The 22366-nt window shown below is 38.1% G+C and overlaps 1 protein-coding gene across 2 annotated transcripts; it reads right to left on the bottom strand.

Annotated features, from left to right (window-relative positions):
* Positions 1 to 362: 362 nt before the first annotated feature.
* NUP85 (nucleoporin 85) lies at positions 363 to 21415 on the bottom strand. Of its 2 annotated transcripts, none has more exons than XM_039342915.1 (19): positions 21248 to 21415; positions 19708 to 19801; positions 17659 to 17821; positions 15960 to 16030; positions 13766 to 13809; positions 12030 to 12099; positions 10662 to 10783; positions 10038 to 10172; positions 9309 to 9431; positions 8733 to 8864; positions 8157 to 8263; positions 7630 to 7713; positions 7212 to 7277; positions 5336 to 5487; positions 5133 to 5250; positions 4063 to 4163; positions 3281 to 3432; positions 2431 to 2517; positions 363 to 570 (listed from the first exon to the last, which is right to left on the bottom strand). In XM_039342915.1, the coding sequence occupies exons 1-19, from the start codon at positions 21278 to 21280 to the stop codon at positions 469 to 471; spliced, it is 1956 nt and encodes a 651-aa protein (XP_039198849.1). In that variant the 5' UTR covers positions 21281 to 21415; the 3' UTR covers positions 363 to 468. The 2 variants fall into 2 exon arrangements, with proteins under 2 accessions (XP_039198849.1, XP_039198850.1); XM_039342916.1 differs by lacking the exon at positions 21248 to 21415 and adding an exon at positions 20812 to 20947.
* Between the last annotated feature and the right edge of the window lie 951 nt (positions 21416 to 22366).

The following is a 22366-nucleotide window of genomic DNA, read 5'->3' as shown; positions in this document are numbered from 1 at the left end:
TTTCATACTAAAATGTATTTTTGTCTGAAAATTATTCGAACTAACAATCTGTCCTACATGTTTCTTTGCAGTAGCTGTGATGTAAACAGAAAGCTCTGTGGCTAAATGTCAATTAGTCAACAAGTATCTTTTGATTTCTTTTTAAACTCTAAGTAAGGAGAATTGAAGATTTATTGCAAGGAGATCAGATTGCCCCCGGGTTTAAAACAAGCAAATGAAATGTTTTCTTTCAACTTGCACGAATAAAACAATTTGGGGTTATTTTAATGACAAGATGGATTTTCTATCTTATAAAATTGTAAAAATCTCAAGTTTGCAAAAACTGAGTTTCTTTCTTGAAATTTACTAGAAAAAGAATTATAAAAGAAATGCAAAATATGAAATTTATTTTTATCAAAATAATAACAAACCTGGTATGTACACTAAGTTAACAAAGTAAAGTTTAAGAACTGTTTTAATTTGCTGCTCTCATGATTCTTCCAGTGTGCCCTCTTTAATGATAGCTCTTGCTAAGTTTCGTGCCAGAGCAAGTCTTAGCATTTCCACCTTCATTATCTCTGCATCATCATCCTAGAAACAAGCAAAAAAAAAAAAAAAAGGGCAGGAATTGAATAACATAACCTGAAATCACTTTTAGAAATATAAGAATATTCTATAAATCAGAGCATACCTACACAGTAACCGTCACATTACTTCTCATATTTAGTATGTAAACCAGTGGATGGCCCAAAGACTGAATTTTTCAGAGTTCTTCCTCCAGAACTGAGCAAACAGTTCCCTCTTAAGTATTAATTTACGATAATATAATACATATCCAGGATGGAATTAAAAAGTATTAATTTAGAATGAAGCTGCTTGCTCAGTTTCGGAGGAAGAACCCAAAAGTTATTCATTCAGAACATATCCAAAATATCGCAAGCCACTTTCAGAAATGCATTAACCTTATCTAAATGGTCCTTGTCAGTCCACTCAACCGTGGAATATTCTACACATCTAGTAGACATCAGAAAATTTTCTGCCATTCTCAGAGAGCATTTGCAGCTATTTTTATTCCTTGGTCAGAACAATGAAAAGCACACACTCCTTCCCACTAGCATCCTGAGATGTAGACAAGCAGTGCTGGGAGGGGCTGTTGGTAACACTTTCATACCATTAGAAACAATATTTTATCCTAAGCTCCTTTCCACAGGTTTCAGAGCCAGTGGATGAAAAACAACCACAGAGGGAAGGAAAAGCGGGCATTAGAAGCAATACAACTCTGAAATGCATAGGATTGTCCCCTTGATTCAAAGGACAAATTTTCTGACCGACACACCACTAATTCTTGTGGGTAATCTGTTCTTTAAACACAGAACATAACACCTTTTCCAGTTTCAGCTTTCACTAAAAAGCACATTTGTAACAAAGCAATTTAGTCAATTTGACAAGATCAAAGAAGTTTCAATTAAGTGTGTCCTTACCGAGTATACACAAACCTATATAAGGAAAATATTACAAAGAGAATATAACATATAATTGAGTTAATGTTGCAGGATCCAATCCGGGTCAGCCACCAGGGACCAGGGCTTTTGTCTTCCAAGCTTCCGGATTCCTGACGGAGCCCCCATCCTCAGGGAACCTCTCTGTGTGCTCTGGGCTGTTCTGTGTGGTATTTGTTGTTTAAAAATATACATTATCGCAGCCTTTTACTTGTTTTCTTCTTGTGACAACACAGGACCACAAACATCTGACAGTGGTTTATCAAAGGAACTCTGGTTTAATGTACAACATGAAACAACATTCAGGGAGCACACAGAATACAAGGCAGTCAGTTATATACAAATGGTTCAAGTGAGTTAAAGATTCCAACTGCCATTCCCCTCAGACAGTCTCTTAAAGGGATACTAACCCCAAAATACTTGGCTGACTTATTCTCTGTATATCATCTCTGCCAGTCAACTGCTAAATTATAATTACCTTGACAGTATTTATGTGCTGGCTGTTGTGTGTAGCTTTTTAGATATAGATTGGGGTTTTTATGGCTGGCTATTAAGTCATTGGCTGTAGTTTCCTTGTGCTGTCAAGCTGCCCCCCCCCCCCTAAGTACTTGATAAACTGGGGGTAAATCAGCATTCCTGTTGATGGATGTGTACCACATAGACACCACACAAAGAACAGCCCAGAGCACACAGAGAGCTTCCCTGAGAGGATGGAGGTTCCAGCATGAGTCCAAAAGCTCGGAAGAGAAAACCTCATGGTCCCCGTGACCGACCCAGATTGGATCCTGCAACATCATCCTGAGACACATGGGTTAATGTTCTCCCCAGGGCACTGATCACAACAAAAACAATAACCTTTCCAAAACACAGTAGGGCTAGATCATCCTCAATCCTCACATCCTGAAATTATAATATGCCAGGCCCTTAAATTGGCGTCCTTGGACAAGATTACCTGGAGCTTCTCTTTTTTTGGCTCTGTTGCCATCACATCTTCTAAGCATTTCATCAATTCATATGTCTGATCAGCAGAAAATATGACCTGCAGAAAATTGATTGTAAACTTCATTTAATGGCAATTTCTCTCCCCATCCCATTTATTATTGGAAGTGGGATTTTAAATTTTGATGCTCTGGCAGGTTTGAACCCTAAGCATGAATGGTTATCCCATTAATAGCTAGAGAATCCTCAAACTGAGCAATCTTTTTATCTTTTTTGGTCTAGGTTTAGTTTTAATAAAAATTCAATGTATGTATGAACTCAAGGATTGTTTACTTCTGTGGCAATTGTATATATTACAAGACAGGACCAGATGGTCACTACTTACCTTATTCATCTACTTTGAAAAAGATTCTATTAACCAATGTTGCTGGAAAACACTTAACCGAGAAACTGGCACATACAAATTAAACTTGAATGAAATCATGAACTTCATTTTAGAGCAGGCATCAAACTTAGCGGAGCCTATCTGCAGCAAGGCTAAATAAACTCTTCTACTTACAAGCCCTTCCTCCCTCCCTCCCTCCCTCCCTCCCTCCCTCTCTCTCTCTCTCTCTCTCTCTCTCTCTCTCTCTCTCTCTCTCTCTCTCGATTACTAAGACTTGCAATCATCACTTCAATTCTGGTAACAATATATAGCACTGAAGCTCTTAGGATCACACAATTTCTGGCTCAATATTGTCTTTCTTAGCTTGGATTAATACCACTGCCTGGCTGGTATCAATCAATCCATGTTGTATATTGTATTTCAACACCAACTCCCACAAAAATAAACATAACATAATCTACAGAAATACTACACTTGCCTCTTTATGTTCTAGGAGAGGAAGTGCATCGGTCAACAAAGTCATCCAGAAGGAGCAAGGAGCAATACGAGCTGTCATCAACATTAATAGCAGTTTGGCTGCTGCAAAAAACTTCTTCTCCCCATACATGCGATGAAATTCCCGGTACTTTCCTGTAAAGATGTCATATTCAGAACACCCATCAATTCTCAATCTTTTATCCTACACAACTGCAATAAAACTGTCCTGTATTATTTATTTATTTATTTGTGTAGCAATTTTATGCTACAAAATTGTTCTGGGTGGCAGCAAAAGGCAGAAAAGGCATTTGTAATTAAGGTCCCTTTAAATCAATAGCTCAAATCCCATTCACATTGAAGAAACAAATATAAATCATTACTGGACTGTTTCTAAAAGTATCTGCAATGATGTGTGCAACCTAGGACAGCTTTGAAATAAAAATCTAGTTTTTATTTAGAAAATAAAATATATCGTATTAACACAATAGCCTTTGAAAAGGCAAGAAAAAGACATGTATGTAAGCAAAAGTAAGATTTTTAGATCAAAGACTGTTTCTCAATCATGTGGGCAATGTCCTGTCCTCACCCAGCATAATATCTGTGGCTTCCAAATCTTCCCTTTCAGTTCAGGAGAACGGGAGGGTTCCGTTTTGGAAGTTTTAAGTGGGAAATGGGAACCTTCCATCCAAAGTTTGAGCAAATGCTTCAAAAATAAAGGATTTAAAAAATTCTACCCAAGTCAAACAAAATGGGACCCTACTGTCCAGAGATAGAATCACTCACCAAGAAATGTCAGTCGATCGCTAAGCAGCATGGAGGGACCCAAGTTGTCGATGAGATCCAAGTCTGAGAAAGTACCTCTTTCACAATATTCTCTCAAAAATCTAGATAACAGTAAAGGTAAAAGGACAGATTAGCACATATAGCCATCAGTATGTATATATTATTAATTCTTTATAAAAGCTACTTACTTATAAGCAAGGATTATAAGCAAGATGTAAAGCATTTCCCAACTTCTAATCAAGTAGTATGCTTTTATCTGCATGAAATTACAAAGCCTTTCTCCCAAATTTTATATAATTATAATCAATGAGTAGCAACACATTTGAAAAAACAAAACAAAGTACACTCAAGTTTCTAATCATATTTTAGGAGAGGAGAAAAATACAAAGGATTTCTGTAGGCAATCTCTCCTGTGCCTGACCTATTTTTTCACAGAACAGAGAGAAAGGGATTACACAAGAATAAGCAGGCAAACAATAGTAACTATACCAGACTGTTTGCATAGCCAAAATGCTTTCCATGTGTTGTTCCCCAGTGGACACCTCTTTACCCTCTTGTAATATTTTCCTCTCTAATATATGTAAATACAAACATTAATTCCCTTCTTGTTCCTGGGCCAGAGTAGGAGTATTCCTAAAGACAGGAATGTGGAAAAGCCAGGACAGTCATGGTAATGTTATTTCTCCCTTAATGTCTGCTTCACTTAGCAATGTGTTTGCCAGTTTCAACTGTGGTAACTAAATGAGGATTATCTGCAATACGTTTTAATAAGAACAGCAGTAATAATTTCCTGAAATGTAAAATGACCTCTTATATATTACATACTACAGATAACTGATGGAAATTGACATATTAACTTGGTATCAATTTTTTATGTATTGATTCATCGTTCTGTTTAGAGTGTACTTATGAGCACAAATAATCCAACACTAACAATGTCATCATTTACTAGGATTGTCAAATTCAAAGGAAGCATTGTCTCTAGCAATTATATCATCTTAAACCTTTAGATATCTCTAGTAACTGCTGTTTCTGCAACTTCATAAGAATTCTGCTTCCCCAAAGCCTACCTGTCTGATATGAGGGTAGCAAAAGCAGCATCTTTGGCTCGGATGCTCCAGGATAGTGCTGAGCCAAGGCGATTGTTCCGGACAGCCTTCATGGACATGATTTTACAGATGCTACGAACTGGGATGGGAAATGATGGAAGCATACTTGGTAACTAATTCTTTAGCAATGACTACATGTAAAAAAAAGTTTTAGGGAGAATCACCTTGTTCAGTCATCATTCTCTGTTCACAAATCCTCAGTACTTTTAGGGCTTTATGCTCTGTATCCAAGGAAATCCGTTCAATATGATGCTCCAAGTATGCTTTACCATATTCTGGACAATAGTCAAAATATTCAACTGCAAGTTGCCATAAGCTGCAAAGGTGGAACCATAAATATTGAATTGCCTCTTCTGCATAGAGTAACTGCTTCAACCGCTAGCCTATACAACAAACACTAAAATGGTAAATCTCCTACTAGTTTTGTACATTCACTTTAGAGCTCCCTTTACCTAACTGCTTTTAGGGAAGCCTAAGAGCAGTAAGAAGTTTGTTGGAAAAGCTTTTTAAAATTGAGAAATTAAGTCACTACAAGTAGTCCTCGACTTACAACAGTTCATTTAGTGAGTGAAGTTACAACGGCCCTGAAAAAAGTGACTAATGACCATTTTTCATACTTATGACTGTTGCAGTATCCTCATGGTCACGTGATCAAAATTCAGACGCTTAGCAACTGACTCATATTCATGACAGTTGCAGTGTCCCAGAGTCATGCCATCACCTTTTGTGACCTTCTAACAACAACTGAATGGGAAAACCAGATTCACTTAGCAACTGTATTACTAACTGAACAACTATAGTTATTCACTTAACAACTAGGGCAAGAAAGGTTGTAAAATAGAGCAAAACGTATTAACAAATGTTTCGCTTAACAACAAAAGGTTTGGGCTCAGTTGAGGTCATAAGTCGAGGACTACCTGTATAATGCTTGAACATTTTGTCTAAAGGATATTTTTTCACATTTTAGCTCAACAGATTAAATAAAAAGTGAGTGTTCCAAGATTTCAAATATATCCTATGTTGCTGCAGGATATTTTCCTGGGGACCACAGATCTCAATGCCTTGGCTAAATAAAATTATGTCCCATTGAACAAACAAGATTAGACTTAACTTACTGAATTAGACCCATTACGTTTACTTACGCCAGATACTTAATGAGATTGTTTTATCATTCTAGCTAATAGAGAGTTAGAATTAGATATGTTTCTCTATTCTTTAATATCAGGAGATTCTAGTTACCACTCAAGGTAATGATCTGTTTTGTTCTTTTGGATGATTATGAGGATGATATCAACCAGCCCTTAAAGCTTGAAACATCACGAATTCAAATAAAGCTGAAAACCTTCAATCCAGAGAAACAACTAGTAAATAAAAAGCATTTGCACTTAAAACACTTTGATGTTTAAGCAATATGAAATATTATTATTTCAATTTTACTCAGCAGGGAATCCTTGGTAAATTAAAATATAGATTAAAATGTCCTTTATTCTTATCTTGAAGCCATTTGGGAAAACTATCCAAGTAGTGCCTAGTCTTCATTACAGATTTATCATATGCATCATTTAAACAAGCAGATTCTGTTCTGATAGATTAGATGGTTCTTCATTGTCCTCTTCCATTCCATTTCCAAAGAGGTTTCCATCCCTTTTAAATCAATGGGAGGGGATGTATCACTGTCTGCTCTAAGGCTTACAAGGTTCTATGCCAGTTTGGAAGTGCAGTGGAGCCAGTAGACCTAGGATATCCATGGCCCCGCTTTATGGCAATTTTCAGGGGAGAGAGGTACATTATGCATTATGAAGTTTACGTATCAGTTTTCTTTATTTGAAGTCAGAGCTCATATCAAACTTCAGAGGAGGGAATATGACACAACAAAAGATGTGATACTTTCCCAAAGACTAGAATTGTGAATCTCCTATTCTTATCAGGACCAATGACTCTTTGTGAATCATATGGTTTTCCCCCTGCCTTTTCATTACTGACTACACAGTACTGTCTGTAGATGTGTGAGTGTGTATAAATGTAAATGAAAACTCTTACCTGTGATGGGCAAAGAGCCCAGAAGCATATTCCAGCAGGAGGTATTCACGCATGTTGGAACCAAAGCTAAGGAATAACACAATGGATTCAATTTCTAACTAATATAATATCTCTTCCAGAATTTCTCTCAATATCAAATACTTTAAGCCCAAATAAGAACAGAAACTAGTAGAATAATATCATCAGAAATAGAATTATTTTCAGTTTAGTCACAAAGGCATTAAACGAGATTCACTCAACCTCAGCCTTGCTTCTGTAAAATGGCAATAATAATGTCATTTATCTTTCAGGAATTACCACAACAATGTATATGGAACCCTATGGACAGTTTGAAGGATTATATAAATTATTCTAAAAAAGGAATTTTAAAACTAAGGCAGTTTTAAAACTGAGCCCGACAATGAGAAGGGAAACTTACTAAAGATTGTGGGACTGGAGTAGATTGCAATGGTCCAAGAGATCTGTCAGATGAGCTACAAACCACCAGTTGCTCAAGGCAATGCTGCAAGTACAAAATCAGAAGGAATCTAGGATTACAGTATAACGTATGAGATAAAATATATTTACATTCTCAGGAAAAAACGACAATCCATACTTTATTACAACTGCAGAATCCTACCGTATTTTCCGGTGTATAAGACAACTTTCTAAAGCATGCAAATAGTCTCCGAAGTCAGGGATCGTCTTATACGCCGGAAAATACGGTAGTTTCCGGCGTATAAGATGATTTTCTAAGCATGCAAATCGTCTCCGAAGTCGGGGGTCGTCTTATACGCCGAGTCGTCTTATACGCTGGAAAATACGGTATTTGTTCACTACATACTTTTGCCACTTTTTATTTTAAAAAAGTTTTCCTGCTTTTTGGCTTGTATATTGCTCTGTTTCAAATCATGAAGTCAATTATGTATAAATCAAGAATTCAAAAAACAAAGACGACAAAATCACCTGCATTCTTTAATCACTTGGTGGATATCAAATTCAAAAGCTGCCAATAAGATGCTGTCTAATGGTTCCGGGCTGCTTTCTCCTCCCAGAAACATGTCCAGGCTGGACTGTGGAATACATAAAGATGTAAAACACTTGAGTTTGTGTCTAGCTATACCAGATATGTTCTCGCTCAGTAAAGGACCACCAAGATTTCTCAAAAATATGAAAGAGATTACTTAAAATGCATATTCAACTGCTTTTTTAAATTGGAATTGGCTAATTTCAATCACCGGAAAAGTCAGAGCAGTATTTGCATTTTCCAAATCAAAACTAGTGCATTGATACAACATTCTGATAGTCCATTTCAAGAAGACTGTGAACTTAGTCCAATGCAATGGGTGTCCCATTCTGGAGGTTTTCCAGGATTTGCTACTTTGTAAATGTCACGCAAAACTATCAACCTTCTGTTTGCTACATAAAAAGGCACTACTTAGATAGGCCCTGAAAGTGGCATCATCTTTTTCCTGTAGACCTACAATCTCTTGCCTTCCTATTGGACAGAGGCAACCCTGCTCTAATGGTGGAATATGTTACCTGTGCATAAAGATGGAGTTCCACGTGTTTTACGGTAGGATGACAATATAATAGCCGGGTCACAAGAAAATGGTACCAGGTTGTCAACAGCTCTTTCTTTTCCAGAATAGCATTCTCATCTCCAAGTAGGATCTAAAACAAATGAACAAGAGTCCTTAAGGATTCAGTTTTGACAAAAAAAAAAAAAAAAAAAAAAACCTCCATCAGCTCAGGGTTTTAATATATAGAATGCCAATTGTGGCCTTATCTGGCTGAAAATGATCATCCATGCCTCTCTTACCCAACAGCTGAATAAAGGTAATTCATGTGCTTACCGGGTGTTTGTAGCACAAGTACTCATTTAACAAGCATTCAAGCATTTAATGACCATTCAAGGTTATTGCAGTGAACAAATGATAGCTACAACTGGTCCTTGAAGTTCCAGTCTGTAGCTTCCCACAGAATAATAGGATCAAAATTTGGGTGCCTGGTAACCGCTTGGCTCACAGCTAAACTGCACACATAGAGATATTATATTCCAAATCCTATCACTGGCTGACCAGATAGCCTTAAACACACACACACACACACACACACCTTACAGAGGACTTCCATGTGAGAATTGGAAGCAAACGTTCCATCTTTCAGAAACCTCTCACATTCCTCATGCCAGTGCTGCCATTTCAACTCCATCTCTGTCAAAGTCTGGTTACTGCTAGGCTGCAAAGGGATACATAATGAAAAGGTTTTTGAAATTCTTATTGCAGTGTTTCTTTTACTAATTTTCCGTAAAAACAGAACAGCTTTGGTGTTTGTTTTATTCAATGAAAGGCAGAATATCAATAGTTTCAAGAGTTTTGAGCAGAATAAAAGATAAAGTTTATCCAAGGAATGGGATATTTAAACTGGAATTTAAAAGAATACATGGTGTGATAGATATTTCTACAGTATAGCAGGATAACCTGCTATCTTTAACTTATAGGAAATTAATTTCCACTACTTAAAAGGAAATTCTTTCCAAATATGTTGGTTCAGGAGTACAGCCAATCTATAGAAAAAGCATTCTTCTTAGTGTATTATCAATGATTTTATAACATTATTTGGCTGACACAACGTCATAGTAGTGTGAAAATAATGAACTAATTCATATGGGAAGATCTCTCCTGGAGCTCTTCAACCACTCAAAGCCGCATACTGAAAATGGAGTAATACAAACCAATGATCAGACTCAGAATTAAGCAAACTTTATATGTTTTTCAAAATATAGTTTTTACTACATCATTATAGATCATCCAGGTAATATTACAGAGAAAACTGCAGACATACACTGAGAACAGGCATCTTCTTCATCAGCTCATCTAAAACTTTGCACATGTGCACTGAAGTGGGATTGGTACTAGCTTCTTTAGAAAGTAATTGCCGAGCCTCATCCATTCTACCCTGGAGCACATAACCGGTTATCTGAAAAATATAAAAATGATTTTACATATTAATACTAACATCCAAACCACGCATGCATGGTTACAGTGATACATACCACCTCATAAAAGAGATATAAAACTGCAACTTAAGTAAAACAGGTTTAGTGTTCTGATAGAAATAAATATGATGGTTGAAAGGCCATTTTTCCTATTTGCCACAAATCTACACTAAGCACTAATACATTAAGCTTCATTCTAGGTCTGCATAAACTATAAATACAAAGTTACATGAGGCAGCCTTACAGTCAGACTTTTAAGCTGATTTTGATGGCAGAGTTTCTTGCAAACCACAGCTACTTCATATTTATAGGTGGTTCAAATATTATAAGCTTTCTGTCATCGTTGATTCAGTGAAATAAGTTGAAAAAAAATCTTACACTTTACACTTGATTCAATAAAACAGTTTTCTGAGCAAAAATGAAGCCCAGCAACCCGACACTAATGCTTCCTGGATAAAAACGTTCCTTACCACGTTCCAGAAATATTCATGTTTTGCTGGATTCTCACTTCTCAGAACTTCACAAACCATGTTGTCTATTTCACATACATGAAGACGGACCCAATCAAGCAGGTGACATAACACCAAACCCGCTGGGGAAAACAAAAGATACAATGCTATTTTTCGAAATTATAATCCCATTTTTATATGCTTTGCACTGGTCCACTGCAGGCAACATCAAAAATGTTATTTCCAATACTGAGGGTATCATATCATAGAGAAGATGTAGTTATGATTATACAGTGGGACAATATTGTACTAATTTATCCGACAATTACAATCTAGGCACCTAGGAACTACTGTGTTTCCCAAAAATAAGACCGGGTCTTATTATTTTTGTCTCCAAAAGAGGCACCAGGGGATATCTTTTATACTCACCTCTGGCATCAACAGCCCTACCCAGTCGGTACACTTCTTCTGGCTGAAGGAGCAGCTTCATTCTGGCCTGCATTTTGCAGTCAGGCCTTTCCGGAAGGCCTCTGCAGCTGAGTAGCAAGCTATGGATTCAATCCATAGTTTGGTTCTCAGCTGCAGAGGCCTTCTGGAAAGGCCTGTGACTGAGAAATGCAGGCCTGGCTGCAGAAGATGCTGCGGAAGAAGTGGGCCAGTGAGGAGAGGCCTGGCTGCAAGGTGAGTGGATACAGGATGAGTAGGGCGGGTCTAGCTTGATTTTTAGGTGTATGCCTCTCCCCAAAACTAGGGCTTATTTTTGGAGTAGGGCTTATATTAGGCCCACTCCCAAAATCAAGCTTGGGCTTATTTTCAGGGTAGGCCTTACTTTGGGGGAAACACAGTAGCAGCTAAATCAGAGCATGACAAGAAGTAGTTCAAGACAAAAGTCCCCTGGGACGACGCAATGCTGCTCCCGCTTCCTTGCTCTCTTCCATGCTCATGGGGGAGGGCTCCTCAGTTTGTACTGGAAAGGACCAGACCAAAGAAACCAGGCCTGTGAGCAGCAGCAACCTGGGCTCAGCCAAATAACAGCTCGATGCCTCACGCATCCTTTTTGTGATACACTTCCAGTTCTCACAATACAAATCAAATTATTTTTTTTACATTATGTCAGCAGCCAAAATGAAAAGCAGGCATCAGAAATTAATCATGCCTCCACCCCAGTAACAGTATGGTGTATCAGCAGCAACAGTCTTTTCCTCACAACTGTTGCCCGCAGTTTTGTCCATTGTATTCAATATGAGAAATGTGAAGGCAGGGAGGTATTTCTTCCTCAGCTCAGAAAGATATTATGGAAGTACCTAATTAGAAAAGCAGCACATGAATTCTAAGACAAAGTGTGAAAAACATAAAAGTAATCTTGATTTCATTATCATTCAACATTACCTGGAGCAGCTTCAATAAACATGATTTCACACAGATTCCAGATCAACTCCATTGCAGACAAAACCGAGACCTAAGAAAGATAAACATCAGTTTATTAGAAATTTCCATTATAAAGCTTTAATTTTGAACTCTTCCTAACATGAATAACAGTCAATAAAGTGAGCACTGCTTAAATTGAATTTGCTGCAAATAGACAGGATATTATTAAAATAAGTCTTTTAGATTCTATTATTTATTAGCTGAAGAGACATTTTGCTATAATGGTTAAGTCATTGGGCTAGAAACCAGAAGACTGTACATTCTAGTCCACCTTAGGCACAAAACCTCAGGTGATTCACTCTCAGCCCTAGAAAAGAGGCAATGGCAAACCACTTCTATAATATCGCCCAAAAAACTGCAGTGAGTAGTCAACAATGATTCAAAGGCACACCCCTCCAAAAACAGTAAATAGGACTCAGAATGTTCAAGCTCAGTGTTCAAATTCTTCATTCTGATGAGTATGAACTTCCATGTGAGGGCGAAGGTTGATTATCTGAGCTTGTGGGTTGGTTTCCCCAACTTCTATGTATTTATATTTTTCCACAACCTGGAGCAGAAAAGAGGGGTTATCTTCTTTGGAAGTGGTTCAGAAATTCAGCATTAAGCAAAAATTCTCACCTCTCTCAAGTGAGAAATGTAATCAACTGGGAACATACAAATCTATGCATTTTTTGAAAATGGTACCTATCATGCCGTAATAGTAATACCAAAATAATAGAATGTGACATCAATTTTTCCTGTAGTATATTCTCCAAAACTTTTAACGAAGCTTTTAAGACCACAAAAATGTTTTAAATAAAACAGAAATAGAATTGAGATAGCATTCTAGACAAAATGTGCTTCAATCTGCCCCATGGAACACAACTCACAATTTAGAATCATATTTATGACTAGCTGAAAGCAACTGGTTTTTTTGTTAGTTGTAAGAACAATAATACCAGTCCTTCTGACAAAACGTTTTTAGGGTGCAGTTAGCTTAGAGTTAAAAATCAATGGAGAAAATGTGTCCATAAGAAAAATAGCTGCTTTTCCAAATGAAAGTCACTTTGAGGAATAAGAATTGGAGCAGTAATGAAAGGATTGCGTAGCCTTTTACTTCACTCCCCTCACTCTAATAATCACCTGCAAGAAGCATATTCATTCCCACAGGACAGTAGAAACATTTTGAAAAGGGTAAACACAGACTGGCAAATGCATGCATATACAAACCCACAAGTGGGCAAATAACCTCGAGACAGAATTCAGAAAAATAATAAATAAGCCTTTACCATGTTTTACTACTTCTCCATTACCTTTGGAATTGTAACACAATTGACTAGCTATCCAAAGTTACATTAGCATTTATAGTTAGACCCTGGACATTCCATTTTCAGAATTGCTTGATGATATTATAAAAGACACATCAGTGGAATCAATAAATATGCAGAACTATTATTGGAATTTTACAAAAATCAAGGACTAAATATTGTTGGAGAAAAGAACTCCAATAAATTTAGAACTACAATTAAGAAATAAAGAAGACACATTCTTGAACAAGCACAATTTAATTCTAAGTTGACTGTGGCATTGTACCTGCTATGTAGATAGCAAATATTCTATGAACTTCAAAATAAATTCAGTGGGCTGCCTCAAAACTAAAATAATGGAAAATACTAGTAGTAATTTATTTTCCAATAGTGTATCAAAATATACGTTACCTGAGTACTGTAGTGCATGTGCATTGCAGGATCCCGTGCAGATACTAAATGAAAGAAAAATACAGAAATCAATATTTATACATTGTTATTATTCAGCTTCACCAAACCAAAACTATTGTTTATTCCAGATCTACTATACATTGGAGAAATATTTGTATATTGCTCATTTAGCATTTTTACTAGTTATATTCAAAACACTATAATTTTTCATCAGATTAAGCAATTATCATAGCAAATACATAAGTCTTGGTGAGTTGGTTGACTGTTCATTTTTGAACCAAACCTACAGCTAAATTTCACAAGCAGTTTTGCAAGTACCAGTTCAGACTATGAATCATTCCAATTTGTTTTAAGACACTCAGTTCCAGAAGCTCCCATTTAATAAAAAGTAGAAAAACTTAAGAATGCCTTCTTAAATGAACAGTGCAAAGAAATAGAAGAAAACAACAGAATAGGGAGGACCAGAGATCTCTTCAAGAAAATTGGAGATATGAAGGGAACGTTTCATGCAAAGATGGGCATGATAAAGGACCAAAATGGCAGGGACCTAACAGAGGCAGAAGAGATTAAGAAGAGATGGCAAAACTACACAGAAGAAATATACAAGAATGAGCTTAACATCCCAGATAACCACAATGAGATGGTCACTGACCTCGAACCAGACATCCTAGAATGTGAAGTGAAATGGGCCTTAGAAAATCTGAGCAACAACAAAGCTAGTGGAGGTGACAGTATTCCAGCTGAGCTATTCAAAATCTTAAAAGACGATGCAGTAAAAGTGCTACACTCAATTTGCCAGCAAATTTGGAAAACTCAACAGTGGCCACAGGATTGGAAAAGGTCAGTTTACATTCCAATTCCAAAGAAAGGCAATGCCAAAGAATGTTCAAACTATCGCACCATTGCACTCATTTCACATGCTAGTAAAGTTATGCTTAAAATCCTACAAGCTAGACTCCAGCAGTATGTGGATCGAGAACTACCAGAAGTACAGGCAGGATTTCGAAGAGGCAGAGGAACTAGAGATCAAATTGCCAACATACGCTGGATCATGGAGAAAGCTAGGGAGTTCCAGAAAAACATCTACTTCTGCTTCATTAACTATGCAAAAGCCTTTGATTGTGTGGATCACAACAAATTGTGGCATGTTCTTAAAGAGATGGGAATACCAGACCATCTTATTTGTCTCTTGAGAAACCTATATGCGGGTCAAGAAGCAACAGTGAGAACTGGACACGGAACCACTGATTGGTTCAAAATTGGAAAAGGAGTCCGGCAAGGCTGTATACTGTCGCCCTGCCTATTTAACTTATATGCAGAGCACATCATGAGAAAGGCAGGGCTAGATGAAACAAAAGTTGGAATTAAGATTGCCGGGAGAAATATCAACAACCTAAGATATGCAGATGATACCACTCTAATGGCAGAAAGTGAAGAGGAACTAAAGAGCCTCTTGATGCGGGTGAAGAAGGAGAGTGCAAAAGTTGGCTTGAAACTCAACATTAAGAAAACCAAAATCATGGCATCAGGCCCTCTCAATTCCTGGCAAATAGATGGGGAAGAAATGGAGGTAGTGACAGATTTTATTTTTCTGGGCTCCAAGATCACCTCAGATGGGGACTGCAGCCAAGAAATTAAAAGACGCTTGCTCCTGGGGAGGAAAGCTATGGCAAATCTAGACAGCATACTAAAAAGCAGAGACATCACCCTGCCAACAAAAGTGCGTATAGTCCAGGCCATGGTTTTCCCAGTTGCAATGTATGGCTGTGAAAGTTGGACCATAAGAAAGGCTGAGCGCAAAAGAATTGAGGCCTTTGAACTATGGTGCTGGAGAAGACTCCTGCGAGTCCCTTGGACTGCAAGGCGTTCAAACCGGTCAGTCCTAGAAGAGATCAACCCCGACTGCTCTTTAGAAGGCCAGATCCTGAAGTTGAAACTCAAATACTTTGGCCACCTAATGAGAAGGAAGGACTCACTGGAGAAGGGCCTAATGCTGGGAAAGATTGAGGGCAATAGAAGAAGGGGACGACAGAGAATGAGATGGCTAGATGGAGTCACTGAAGCAGTAGGTGTGAACTTAAATGGACTCCAGAAGATGGTAGAGGACAGGAAGACCTGGAGGAACGTTGTTCATGGGGTCGCGATGGGTCGGACACGACTTAGCAATTAACAACAACAACAAAGAAAAACTTACAAGCCATCTGATGTGAATCTTCCATGCAGGCTCTTATAACAGATCGATAGCTTTTGCTTACTCCAACCAATCTATCCAAAAAAGAATAGTTTGATTTTGTTTTAAGCATCATCTCAATTCCTTGACAAATGCCAGGTTCTTTAGTACAAATAAGCGATAATATAAGATCCCAACAGCCTCTAGAGTAGACATTGGGACAGGACACCTCTGGCATCTCTCAAATGGTTTGGCTGGGTGTCAGTTGCTACAACTGTACGGGTGGTCCTCAATATATGGCCATTCTATTGCAATGATGCTGAACAAATGGTGGTTGCAAACTGTCCTCAGAGTTCCAGCCACTCCAGCATCAACATAGTCACATGATAGCAATCTGAATGCTTTGCAATCTGATTGTGCTTAGGACTGGTTGTAGTACTCCACAATTATGTGATCACCATTTACAAACTTCTCTGCCAGCTTCCCAGAAGCTCAACGGGGAAAGGATGCAAGTTGCTGGAGTAAATCTCCCTCACTCACACATCCTCTTCAGACCCTTAGAACTCACGCTGCACCAGCCATACTCACACCCTCTCCAATGCTTACTCTGCCTTCCTTGCACATTCCTGTGGACCCTCCCTATCCTTCCTTGCAGTCTTGAGCACTCTTGCTGAATTTTGCTTCTCGCATTCCTTTTGCACCCTCACTGACCCATGCCACGCCTCCCTTATACACTCATGCACCATTCCCAACTATTGCTGTACCTCTTGCACACCCTTCCCAGGCCTTGCCTCCTCCTTCATACTCTGGTGTCCCCTTTTGCATGTTCACATCCTCTCCAACCCTCACCATGCCTCCCTCGTGTCCCAGCCTTTGCTTTACCTCCCTCAGAGTCCTACTCATCCTTCCCAAGCCTCACCTTCCTCATACACCCTCCCTAATTGGTGCTGCACCTGCCTTACACCTTCACGCACACCTTGCACCCTCATATACCTGGCAATGGCTGCCGGCCTCTTGCAAACTACCTGGACCTGCAACTTTCTGCTGACTTCCTCAGTGATTTGGTTGTGGAAAGTTGGCTTACCTAATGACAGTAGGATTCAGTTAGTGACAGTAACTGGGATTGCAGGGATTGCTGTCACTAAGTGATACAATTACACTTTATCACATTGCTTAGCGGTGTAAACTCCAGTCCTAATTGCCAGCATAAGTCAAAGGCTACCTATATTCTGAAACATTGTATGAACGTTTCTCTTTTATGCTAGTAAATAATTACATACAGTAGGGCTTAAAAGTTTTGTGAACTCTTTTGAATTTTCAATATTTCTGCAAAAATGTGACCTAAAATGTGATCTGAGTTAAATTTCTCCAAGTCAATATGCAGGAATGAGGTACACTTATTGGAAACATATTGCTGCCTAAGAGGGGCATACCAATTCCTGGAAGCAAAGCTTCACATATTTTTGCTGCACAAAAATATGTAGCTTTGGATCATTTTCCTCAATAAATCGAACGTATAATGTTTTTGACTCATTTGTTTAATTGGGTTCTCTTTATCTACTTTTAGGATTTGTGTGGAGAACAGATCTAGTTTTAGGTCATACTGATACAGAAATATTGAAAATTCAGAAGTATTCCAAAACTTTTGAGCGCCTCTGTGCACCAAAATACAGAAAGCACTGCAGAAGACTTTTTAAAACTCAATAATACTTTAGATAATTACTGTGCAGTTCTTGACTTTCCAGCCTTTTCCTTCTCATTCTTCTGGAGTCCAACAAAGATCCCATGTGATTCATTGAAAAGCTTCCGCAAAGTCTGAGAATAGACATCTTGATCTTTGCGTACCACATAGACAAAAGGACAACCTGGAGTTTTCTCTGTAGCCTCTGAAACAAACGATGTAGAAGTTTCTATTTTAATTGTGCAGTAAATACTATTGTTTAAAATTGGGATTCTAAATGTGTCGCAAATCGATTTTATATGTCAAAGCAAAATTTGAGTAAAATAATATAGAGAGATTAGGTTGGTATCCTCATTGTTGGCCATTAAAGAGACAGTAGTTCTATATGGCTTTTAGGATAGAAATAGTCATAGTTACATTCACAGTTTCATATCTATGTTGATATTTATATTTTAGTGTTTTATACTGTACTGTAAATCACCAAAATCATTTTTGTTAAATGTGGTAGCATATATTCAAAATATTTATATATCCAAACAGAATAAACATGTAGCTTTAGTTATTAAAAATATTCTAAACCCATATTACAACAAGTCTACAATATATTCCATAGGTAAATAAAACAGAAACAAATAATCAAAGGTTTTAAAGCCCTACTACTAAACCATGCAGGCCTTTATAATAAAATCTGAGCATTGCATAAAGAGACATAAGTATTGAGGCAAAACTTAACTAATACATCCTGCATTTTAGTACTGAATCTAAAATGAATATACATTAATGTGTCACTTATCAAGACCTCAAGAAGCTAGTTGGCAACTTCTTCTGAGGCAACATGAATGCAAAGTATTTACATAACTAGAGAAAAATGAGTAAGATCTAACATAAACAATGATCTTTACAATCAGTTAATAACATAATAGTAAATCTGGAGATTACTGATAATGGAAGACCATCTATTTCTATGTCTTTCTTTTCTAATTTTACTTTAAAAAACCTCTCTTCCATGCCTCTGAATGCTTCTATATCTTCCAATCAGAAATAGTAAAAAATTAGAGAGAGCACTACTGGCAGCAAAGTCTATGGATCAGAATAGTCCAACACTGACCCTTTAACTGTCTATGGTAATATGGAGGCATGCTTGATGAGGAAGCAGCCCTGCACTTCCATCAGGAACTGCTTTGGCTTTTTGTGTCTTTTCAACTGTGGGAGTAATAGAGGGATTTCCTGGAGAAGAGAGAGAGAACTCTTGCTTGTGCATGCAACCATGGATAGCTTTTGAAGCAGTCAAATGAATCTTGCAAAGGATATCATTGTTTTAGCATATCGAAGAGAGGTATTAAAGTGCCTTGCAAAGCACTACGTTCAAAAATTTTATACAGTTCTAGAAATGTGGTTAAGAAAGAACTGCGAAATTGTTATAAATTGCATCTCTAGTAATCAAACTTAAGTAGATAATTTCATTACTTCGTACAACCCTACACACGATTAACCAAAAGTCAAGCTCCCATAGTCTCAGGAAGTTTAATATCTAAATAATAGCTTTAAAATGCGACCTTCATTATTACATCCTCCAGGATACACCAGACCACACTATTATTGATTAATATTATTATTACTAATTTATATGCAATCCAACTCCCAGAGACTGTTTGGTTTACAAATTGTTAAAGACATTTAAAATTAAGTAGTGATACAAGAAACATAAAAAAAGAACAAAGACACCAGAAACAATAAATCTGGATTGAAAAAAGAAAAGGTGCATCATTAAGATCATATAAGCACTAAAATAATTTAAATGTATTTTTTTGTAAACTTTTTGCTTCATATGTTTTAACAATCACTTGATAAGGTGCTCATTTTATTTTCTAATATTTATTTCCTTTTAAAGACAGGAGGACAAGGGTTAGAGAAAATGTTAAAAAAAAGGAATGTAGTTAAGAGGTTACCATTTGCTCAAAGCGGAGAAAACTGGAGCTTCAGTTCAAATTAGTTCTAACAGCTCATCTATCCAATATTTTCCTTTAGTTTATTCATATCATGAGCATATTAAAAAGCAAAACAACTACATTTAATAAAAAAATTGCCAACCTGTCGGTCTAAATAAGGTTTCACACACCAACATCTCTGTGGGTCCCCATGTAAAACATAACTGTTTCTGGTCAGAGTTCACTCCTGGAATAAGCTGTTTAGTTAAAAAAGAGAGAGAAAGAATTGGACAATCATGTTGATATTGATGCAATCAAAAGCTATTTAAGTCATCAATAATAAACATTATACAAACAGTAACTACAGCTGAAATTATATACATTGCTATTACCAAAAGGAACAGGTACCTATGGTTTGTCATCCACGTGATTTCCAAGAAAGACAAGCTACACCTATACATCAGGGGTGTCAAACTGCTGGCCCGCGGGCCGGATGCATTATAGCAAAACCATGCCCACCCCATTGCCGGCAATGGCAAAAAAGTCATGAGATGTCGTGACACATCACGTGACATTGCGAGTTTGACACCCCTACTATACATGGTAAGCATACAGGATTCTGTTAGGATATGATCCATGAGATTGCTCAGCAATTGCAATGTGGAGCCCTCAGATCAGAGTCACTGAGCAAAGTGATCACATGGCATCTCATTTATCAACCATTTCACTCAGGGATGGAGACATTGGTCCCACTAAGTGAGCAGTACCTGTAACCCATTTCAGCAGAACATTCCATAACTTGAGAAAAGCTGTGTCAAGCATTTTCATCCAGCTAAATTATCTTGACATGCACAAACTGCAAACTATACCACAAATATTTCCTGTCTGTACCTATACCTAAGAAATCTGATGATGATGCAAAACATATAAACAGTACATTTAAAGTTTTTATTATCAATTCCACACAGCACGAGCCACCTTTACATTTATCCACAGTTGCTACTTAGGTATTAGTGAGCTTTCTGTGTAAAATTAAAACCTTGGTTAGGCACAGCCTGTCACTCAAAAGTTAAGGCCACTTCATTTTTATTCCACCCCTCCTCTTTTATTCTCTTGAAGTTTAACAGTGATGCCATGACATACACGTTGCAACAGAACAAGCATATATCAGCATCCATACAGCATACCACTGAAATAATTCACATAATTAAAAACTGCTTACACCTAATATCCCATAGGTGAAATGCCGAATAATCTTTATACATGCCTGCACAGCTTACAATGCAGACAATCGCAACTCTCTAAAAAGAAGAAGAAGATAGAAGAACAACAGTTACAGACGTCCTCCTCCAGATTCTCTATGCTCATCAGCTTTGCTTTTCCAAAAAGTTTTCTTTAACACGCGCGGTCCTGCCTGGCATCAACCTGGCATCTCCTAGGACTGTCCAGCCAGGACTGCGTCAAAGGCAGCCATACCAATAACAAGGCCTTCGATTCCTTCAGCCAGGGCTGGCAGAGGCCAGGTAGTGGCTTTCAGTCCCTAACGGGGACTGAAGGGCCTCCAAGCGCAGCCTTTTCCCTTCCGACGGTGGAGGGCGCCTTCCTATCGCCTATAATTCTCCCCTAGTGCTTCTCCCTTAAGCGATTCCCTCAGCGCCACGTGGCAGCCCCCCCCCGGCACGGAAGGGGCCCCTGAAACTCACCGTGACCGACGGCTCGACATCCAACTCCTCCATGTCGTCCAGCGAGAAGAGTCCGCGCTCCGCTCGGCCCGCCCGCCCGCCGGCGACTCCTTCTCGTCCTCAGCGCCTCGGCGGCGGCGGCGGCCTCTCAGCCAATCGCCAGGCAATGCAAGTCCCGCGCGCGCCCGAGCCGAAGGATCCCATTCCCCCCCCCCTTCTCCGACGCTAGAGATAGGAAAAGTAGAAGTGTCCGCCCGCCTCATTTAAAAAACTCCAGTTGCCGATCGCTCGTGTTCTTCCCCGCATACCGATTTTGCGGGCAAGTGGAGATATTTCTAACAGATGGGTCAAGGTTTCTTGCTGCCCAATTCTTTTACAATAGTCCCAGCAAGAAAATGAAGCTGCCGAATGGAGAAAAAAGAAAACAATCGGCTTCATGAGAAAAATGATGGATTTAGTATAGAAGCAACGTTCCCAATGATCTCTTCAGATGCATTCTGCTGTCTTTAATTTTAATGAATATCCTTTTTTCAAAATGTTCATGGCTTGGATAGAACTTACAAAATCAGGGAATAAATGATATATGAAGCCTTAAGTTAGCCATATCTACTATACATCTTTTGCACTCGTCTCTCTGCTCCACAAGACAAGTCGAACATATTTTGCAAAACAATGAAGTGAGAGTAGCACAGTTCAATTGTGTTGCGTCATTCCCGAGAAACAGAAACTATAGCTTCTCCCATCTTTCTCACTCAGATGCATGTATGCTTGTGAAAATTGAAGCTGAGAGCCAAAGGACACTATTAACACGAACCACATTTCTAACGCAGAGGATTCGTTTTCCATTCTATGCCCTTTAACAAAATCTCCTTCTTCTACCTGCAGCGAATAATAGTTCATCTAAAATTGTCTTCTCACAACCCAAAACTAGTACTTGTTTGCAAGAAGATATTTGAGATTTCTCTTTCTCTTTTTTTCATACTGTGGAAGTATACCGCAAGAGTTTCTTTGCTTTCAAGTCAAGTAGTTGAACACTCTGCCACATCCCAGCAATGGCTGGATTTCTGGGATCGTTTTCTGTAAGACTAACACTTTCATCTGCGGTCATAGAAGGACCCAAACTTCAATTGAAACACATTA

Source organism: Crotalus tigris, unplaced genomic scaffold, assembly GCF_016545835.1.
Source record: "Crotalus tigris isolate CLP2741 ecotype Arizona unplaced genomic scaffold, ASM1654583v1 scf7180000017814.3102382, whole genome shotgun sequence".
Lineage (NCBI taxonomy): Eukaryota > Metazoa > Chordata > Lepidosauria > Squamata > Viperidae > Crotalus > Crotalus tigris.
The sequence above is the reverse complement of the archived record's forward strand: the minus strand, read 5'-3'. Positions and strand labels throughout refer to the sequence as shown.

Bases quoted from the DNA above. Each gene is read 5' to 3' on its own strand.
- NUP85 (XM_039342915.1), bottom strand. From the start codon at position 21,280: ATGGAGGAGTTGGATGTCGAGCCGTCGGTCACG. The intron at 5,488-7,211 runs GTAAGAGTTTTC...CCACCTTTGCAG, and splicing joins GGGCTCTTTGCCCATCACAG to CTTATGGCAACTTGCAGTTG. The intron at 2,518-3,280 runs GCAAGTGTAGTA...AATTTTCTGCAG, and splicing joins CTCTCCTAGAACATAAAGAG to GTCATATTTTCTGCTGATCA.